General features: G+C 43.3%; 1 protein-coding gene across 1 annotated transcript; it reads right to left on the reverse strand.

Moving 5' to 3' along the window:
• Positions 1 to 6,020: 6,020 nt before the first annotated feature.
• On the reverse strand, positions 6,021 to 7,267 carry LOC119340552 (thioredoxin H2-like). Its single transcript, XM_037612473.1, has 4 exons — positions 7,061 to 7,267; positions 6,661 to 6,839; positions 6,406 to 6,531; positions 6,021 to 6,312 (listed from the first exon to the last, which is right to left on the reverse strand). Exons 1-4 carry the CDS (start codon positions 7,137 to 7,139, stop codon positions 6,178 to 6,180), a joined length of 519 nt encoding a protein of 172 aa, XP_037468370.1. The 5' UTR covers positions 7,140 to 7,267; the 3' UTR covers positions 6,021 to 6,177.
• Positions 7,268 to 7,571: the final 304 nt, after the last annotated feature.

A 7,571-nucleotide genomic window follows, 5' to 3' on the forward strand; every position in this document is an offset into this window, starting at 1 on the left:
GTAGCAGAAGGGAGCGTTGCGGACGGTGTCGCCTTGCGGACGCATTGACTGTAGAGGAAGACGACGAGTTGCTCAAGTGGACGATAACCCTTTGTGCCGATGTCGAGGTAGCCGAGAGCGTAGGGTGGTGTAGCCGTGGTCGAGGTAGCCGTGCGAAGAATGTCGTGGTTGATGTTGAGTCAGGGTAGCTGGTGTCGAGGGAGTCGCCGTGGAGCCGCGGGCACAAGGAGGCACCGAGTTAGTTATTGGCGCAGTGGTGTCGAAGTAGTGGTGCGTCGGGTAGAGGACAGTGTTGACGAGGCGTCGCGCCGGGTTTGCCAAGCCCGGGGACATGTCGTGGACAAAGGCACACATCGGTGTTGCCAGTACCGGGTATGTGTAGACGGACGAAGACGAAGTTGATGAAGCGCCGCACTAGGCTTGCCAGGCTCGAGGACACGTCGTGGACGAAAGCATGCATCAGTGTTGGCAGCACTGGGCATGCGTAGACTGAGACCTGCACGAGCTGTACGCCATATGAAGAAGTCAGAGAGGCTAGCAGGGAAGGACTCGACGACAGTTGCGGCGCCAATCGGCGCGGTGCCGATGTCACCGACGGTGGTCGGAGTATATGAAGTGGTCGGGGAAGATGACGGCGACGCTGGCAACGGGGCTGGTGTTGGATGAAGAAGAAGGGGGTGGACAGGCGGCGCTGCTCGCGTTTAGCGAGCTACAGCGGCACCGAAGAAAAGCGGGGCGGAGGCTTGGTTAGGAGCGCGGCAGCGGTGCTCGAAGTAGGCGAAGAACCCGACAGCATGACGAAGACAGGCGCAGACGATGGCATTCCCGCGCCGAGGGAGACGGCGCGACGCATACCATGGGAGGTCGATGCGCGGTGACGATGGAGTGGACCGCGGGCCACGGCGCTATGGCCCGAAGGGGCGACGTAGCGGCGGCTAGGGTTTGAATCGGTTAGGCTGATACCATGTTAGAGGGGAGAGAGAGGGATTGTTGATTATTGCTTGATCCTCATGGGCATATATATAGGAGTACAATGATCTACTTGGAGTATAAGACAAGGTAGAATAATATCCTACGTTATCCTATCTTTCCTAATAATCAATATACTCAACATCCCTCCGTAGTCATAATGGTAGCGACGCAGACTGTGAGACTAGAGAAGAATCCGAAGGCAAACCGACGGACACCCCCCATAGTCGTAACGGTCGACGCATCGCGGAAGGCGTGGCTGGAGTGAAAACTGACGAGTTTGCTCAAGCATAGCGGTAGCCCAATGCTTCCGCCCGCGCGCCGCCATCGGGGCGGTCGGCCTCCATGACCGCCGCCGGGGGCCGCGCAGCCCGTACCTAGGGTTCGTCCGTCAGTCATGTTGATCAGCTGCCCTAGAGAGTCTTTTTCCCGAGCCCTTGCTCCGGGTTTTCTCTCTTGCTGGTCATCTTGATCGGTGTTTCTTTTTGGTTTTCCGATCTATGATCGGTTTACGTCACTCGCCGCCGTTTGTCATCTACGACACATGTGTACTTCGTCAGCATCTTTATCAACCTCAACGGGATCCGGTTGCCACACGAGACTCTGCTTGACGCATGGCACGTGTCCTGTCTGCTGATACGACGGTCGTCCGTGCAGTCCTGCGCTGCCCTGTCGTCGCGGCTGCATCGCCCGCGACCCACTCATGCTCTAATACCATGTTAGAGGGGAGAGAGAGGGATTGTTGTGGAATATGATGGATGTATTATTGAGCCTCGAGGACGAGTATATATTGAGTACAAGACTTGGAGAGCAAAACGCCTCTCCTGAAGATAAGTTAGGAGACAGATTACAAATCCTAAACTACCATATCCCAAATATATCTCTAATAGATTCAATGAGAGTTGCATCATGCTCGGTTCCTGATGATTTCTCTGGCACTAGATGATAGGGAAACTGATGATAGACTTGGTAATTTTAGCAAAAGAAATGAACTTTGCAGGTTCAACTCTGAATCTTGTTTATTGCTTGTGTGCTTTCACTTATTCACACTTTTTCCATGTGCTTTCCCTTTTGCATAAACCAAAGTGATTTGGAGAAGTCCCCACCTAATGGCAATCGGTGTGACAAACTTTATGGAGAACATGTAGCCCATGAATGACACACGTTGTTTGGCTATGTAAGTGTTGTTAGCCCCGGGGTAATATCGCTTCAAAATCATGAGTTTACTATTGCTCTGTTTTCAGCTCATAATGTTTTTATGGTCCATAGAGATCTTTCTTGAATTCTTTGTCGTCATATGCAGATTTCTGAAAATCTTCTGTATACTTCTGAAAGTGTGGCTGCTTAGAGTGTATAGTTCTGAAAGTCTGTCTGCTTAGGTAATGAGACATCTTCTTGATTCCAATCTGATGCTAGCTATGCTTTGATCCTCTGCTTATTTTTAAAATCTCCATTGCAATTTCGTTTGATTCCACCTATGTTGTCTGCTTTTCTTTGTCTATTTCCTCCCTTGGTAAAGCAAAGTCAATTTACTCCTATGTTTAGTACAAAAGAAAACTTGGCGGCAAAATTCTTGCAAGCTGATTAATATGCTATGTGTAGTTGATAAGCTACTAAACCCAAGATACCTGTAAATCTGTAGTGATCTCAGCATATTAGTATATATTCTAAAATTTCTTCTTGAAACATAGATTTCTTCAGTGTTAACCTTCGTATGTAGTTGGGAAATGGTATGTTATTTATGTACTGTTAGCTATTCATGACTTTAATTAGCTCTCCTATTTTTGCTTGTTGAAGTGCTCAAAATCTCCATGTCCACTGTAATACAACAGGAGGGTGACAATCCAAATACACACTTCATGCTAATTAGGTGTGAGCTGCATCTCTGTCTTGTACAAATTGGTTTGTTTGGTACGATGCAGGTACTTTGTAAGACTAAATAACTTTTGGGTTGATTACTCACCTTACTTTATTTATGGTCAAAATAACTTGTGGATGCAATATCGAATTGATCTATCTTTCTTTATTCACAATTTGAGAAGTATTGCAATTACCAATTGACATTATTTGCAATTTGGTCGTTTTATGCATCCACAATAGCTTACATGTGTGAGAACAACTTTTAGTTAGTATTTCAAGAATCCATAGCCGAGGTAGTACGTACTAAGGCTTCTATCACTCACACAAGAAGTATGAACAGTAGCAACAAGCTGAATTCTTCAAATCGGGCAGAATCAAGTAATATGGCCAATAGATACTATCGTCCTTAAAAAGTGAAACATGTTTGATGTGCTTGTGCTCGACATTGCTCCTGTGCAATTTTGGTTCTGATAAATGTTTCTTGTTATGCAGGCTTTACCAAGAAACAGGGGGCATGCATTGACAGTCAAAATTGGCAAATCTAACTGATATGGCGAGGCCAACCGGTCTGGCCGGCCTGTCGGCGGTCCGACCGGTAGTCGGTCCTGTAGCCGATCCGGCAATGCAGACGGTCACCAAACCGACTAGTCCGGTCTGATCAATGTACTCAAAATACAAATTGGACTTCACCATTGCGTAGATCTCGTCGATACAATCGACATGCATATGTAAAACATCCAATGTGGACTCTGGACGAGAGAGTTATGGCTAACCGGTTAGACCAGTTGGGACGGTCTGACCAGTTTGACCAGCCCAATCCGAGTTAGGAGTTGTGTTTTTGACACTGGATTTGTACTCCCTTAGTCCGAAAATTCTTGTTATCAAAATGGATAAAAAAAGATGTATCTAGAACTAATATACATCTAGATACATTCCCTTTTGTTCATTTTGATGATAAGTATTTCCGGACGGAGGAACCTTCTACTCCTACTTGGGCAAGACTATCCCACACTATCTTTATTTTTATCTTTATCTTTATCTTTACCTAATAATAAAGCAAATATGTATTCTTGGTCCGTCATGACATTTTGCAAAAAATACCTCATTATTTTAAAAATCAACCCGCAATACCTATTTTCTATGCGTGGGCTGTGCATTGTTTGTATTTTTTTGTTTACCCCTTGCATGGGCCACTGGGCCTGCTATGTTCTACGGTCTGTGCCCTTGACTGCACATGTCAACAAAAAGGGAAAGACCCGATAATTGATGACATGAGCGCCCCAATAAAAGAAGGTTGGCTCTAATAATAAAACTGGATTTCAATTGCCGGAAATAAAGGAGCCTCCATTCAATGGAATTGTGGGCTGTCATGGTGCTAATTGATTCCCTAATAATTATCATGGGCTTTGATTAACCGGGATTCTGGAAAACAAAAATTGAAATGCCAAAAATAAAGGAGGGACATGCATGCCTCCATTAAATGGAATTCCGGGCTGTCATGTCCACTAATTGACACCTAATTAAAATGGGATTAATAAAGGAGAAGATGTTGCACAGCATATACATATCAAAAGGTAAAGTAAAAAAATAAAAAGGCATACAAACATGTCCACACCCAGTTTTTCTAAACAAACACGTAATTGTTTTCTTTAGAGGTGGATATAAATAGATAGGGTTAATTTGGATGCTTACATGCCATATATAGATGGGTTTAATTTTGACAATAAATAAATTAGTATTGAGATAGACCAGCAGAAAAATTATGGATGCCAAGTTATGTGAAAAAAGCAATTTTTGTTCTTAGTAACCATATGGATGATTAGAATTTTATTGTGCTAAAATTTAACATCTCAGGGTTTGTACGAGTACATGGTTTTCTTAGTTATTCTATCAACTTCTCATGGAATGATGTGAAGTCTTGTAGATGTTTACAATGTGGGCAAAAAATAGGATGAAAACATCAAAGTTTGTGTATTTATTTGACCAACTTTAGGATAATGTTTTCCTCAATTCATTAGATATGCTCAGAACAAAAATATCACAAAAATTTTTTTTGTAATAATTTCTTCAGCTTCGGAATTTGCAAATTTCTCTAACTTTGATAATGATCTATGCGAACCTTTTTTCTAGATTATTTCAAAATTGAACAATGTAATATCAATGAGCTATTTCTCGATAATTTAGTAATTTCTATTTCTAAGTCAATGAACAACATGAAAAATAATTCTATAAAAAAATTAAATTCGTTATTTTTTCGAATGTAACACCCTCGGTCGTGTGGACATTCATGCCTTAGAATTCTGAAAATATAAATTCATCTCAATTTTATAATGTTAATTAATAAACTTGCAGTCAAAAGAAATGTGCCATTTTATTGAATGGTAATGAACTTTGTATCATTTCATTCTTCAATCAATTCTATGTGTCTTCAATGATTATTCAAATTTGGACAAACCGGTTAACGTTGGTGCTCAAGAGTTCTGGAAAGTTCTATTATGTCCCGATTCTCTTGTTTGACACGTTGTGTTTTTTAGTAGGACAACACAAAGCTATTTTTTCTCTGGTTGCAACGCATAGACATATTTGCTAGTGAATATAAAGGGCCACGGCCAGTTGTGGGCAACCCAATCGAATCAAAACATTTACTTTTTATCTTTAAACCCTAAATCTCTCTTCCAACCTTTATGTTGTTTTTCTACTGATCTACAGGACCAGAGATGGCGTCCCAAGTCTCGCTGGTCGATCTAGGGCACGCCGACGACGTCCACGCCCAGACAGGTCCCAACGACGGCCTTTGCTAGTTTGCTCGTAAACTAGTCGGTCTTCGCCATGTGGTTATCTTTTTGCTGGTTTGCTCGTAAACCTAGCCGTCCTCCATCATGTAAGCATGGTAGTTATCGTCTTGAACGATCGATTTGGGCTAAACCCTAGGAAACCGGTCTAACTGAGTTGCTGTACCAGCCTGACTGGTCTGTGTAGCAGTACTACCGTTCGGTCTGTTCGCGACCCGCACGCTCTAGTGCTCTCGTGTGTTGGCCCTAAATTTGCGCCAACAGATAAATAATTTTGATTAGTTATAAATACTATGAATTTTTAATATTTACGTCTCCTAAAATTCTACTCCCTCCGTAAATTAATATAAGAGAGCGTTTAGTTCACTAAACGCTTTTATATTTGTTTACAGAGGGGAGTAGCTCATATCATGCCGGAGCATATAGGTCCATGGACTAGTACATCTGATACTCAATATCTCTCGACAAGTTTCGTACCATGCTTATTCCAGCTACATATAGTAGTTCTGTAGCATGAAGGCCATATTATAAGCCTTCACACGAAAAACATTGAGTACTAGTTTAGCGCTCGCTCGATGCTCCGCTCGAGTTCGTCGTCCTTGAGGCCGACGACCTTGCCCACCTGCTTGCACTTCTTGAATAGCACGAACGTCGGATACGCTCCCTCCACTCCGCAAAGCCCCGCCAAAAACTGCACGTACGGTTGATAATTGATTGCAATAAGCACGCGCGTCCGCTTCCAAATAATGATACATGCATGGAAATCATCTGGTTGTGTCTGTACCTCGAAGTTGTCGACGTCCAACTTGCAGAAGTCTGCCTTGCCTTTATACTGCTTGGCGAGTTTCTCCAACAGCTTGTCCATGGCCTTGGACAGTGTGGAATTCTTGTCGTAGAACGAATACACCAACTAGATCATTTCAAACATTAGAGTTGGAGTACTAGCTAAAGGTCGAGTCTCCAGAAAAGAAAAGAAAAGAAAAAAGGAATTTGAGAGATCGAAAAGCTAGCTGCGCTGCAAGGTTAGGTACGTACGTACCAGCTTGTTGTATCGAGCAGAATTGTCCCAGCGCAATTGCCAATCATCCATATCTTTGATCGAGATCACAATTCCGGGAGAGCTATCCTGAGGGGGTTCGGTTAATGGTTTTCTGCCGAACACATATTCGAAGGAGACCTCAGTTAATATAACTATATTAACTGCAGGATAACGTCTGCCTACAGAATTAAACAAAATCAAGGAAGCGGGAATAGTTAAAATTACAGGAAAGTAAGAAAGTTTCTTTATTGGATAAATCAGCATGAAGAGAACAAACAGGGGCCCAGAACCGAAAATCTGAGATCTGTGTGCGCACATCGTGTCTGTTAGCGCGCTCGAATAGAAAGAGGAAGAAAGAAAGAACAAAAAGATGGAGCAGGGAGCACCGCGGCATGCATACCATCGTTAGTTGTGCGCCAGCCGCCGCTCCACCAGAACCACTGCCGCGAGTCCTCCAAGTAGTAATAGTAGCTGTTCATGCTGGACTAGGTGGGGTGAGCTCGTGAGGAAGGAGTAAGACGGTGCAAGGTGATGGCATTATATAGTGGGCCGGTGAGCTAAGGCCACGGGTGGATTAGCCGTCTGGATGCGGCAAAGAATATGTGCTCACAAAGCTTAGTCTCGTGGGTCTCGTGTACGCCCTCGACATCCCTTTATATTAAGTTGTACTCGCTCCGTCCGAAAATACTTGTCATCAAAATAAATAAAAGGAAATGTATCTAGATGTATTTTAGTTCTAGATACATCCATTTTTGTCCATTTTGATGACAAGTATTTTCGGACGGAGGGAGACCTTTTGGAGAAAGGCGTTTTGGAGGCCGAGCTCCATGGAGGCCTTTATTTTTGAAAAATTCAAATTCAAACTTTTATGGTTCAAAAAATTGTGAAAAAATGCGTGTATGTAAGGATGT

The sequence above is a fragment of the Triticum dicoccoides genome, chromosome 7B (assembly GCF_002162155.2).
Source record: "Triticum dicoccoides isolate Atlit2015 ecotype Zavitan chromosome 7B, WEW_v2.0, whole genome shotgun sequence".
In the NCBI taxonomy this organism is placed as follows: domain Eukaryota; kingdom Viridiplantae; phylum Streptophyta; class Magnoliopsida; order Poales; family Poaceae; genus Triticum; species Triticum dicoccoides.

Excerpts from the sequence above, each read along its gene's own strand:
- LOC119340552 (XM_037612473.1), bottom strand. The coding sequence starts at position 7,139 with ATGAACAGCTACTATTACTACTTGGAGGACTCGCGGCAGTGGTTCTGG. Across the intron at positions 6,840-7,060 it reads CTGGCGCACAACTAACGATG|GCAGACGTTATCCTGCAGTT; the intron begins GTATGCATGCCG and ends TTAATTCTGTAG. Across the intron at positions 6,313-6,405 it reads TGGACGTCGACAACTTCGAG|TTTTTGGCGGGGCTTTGCGG; the intron begins GTACAGACACAA and ends CCGTACGTGCAG.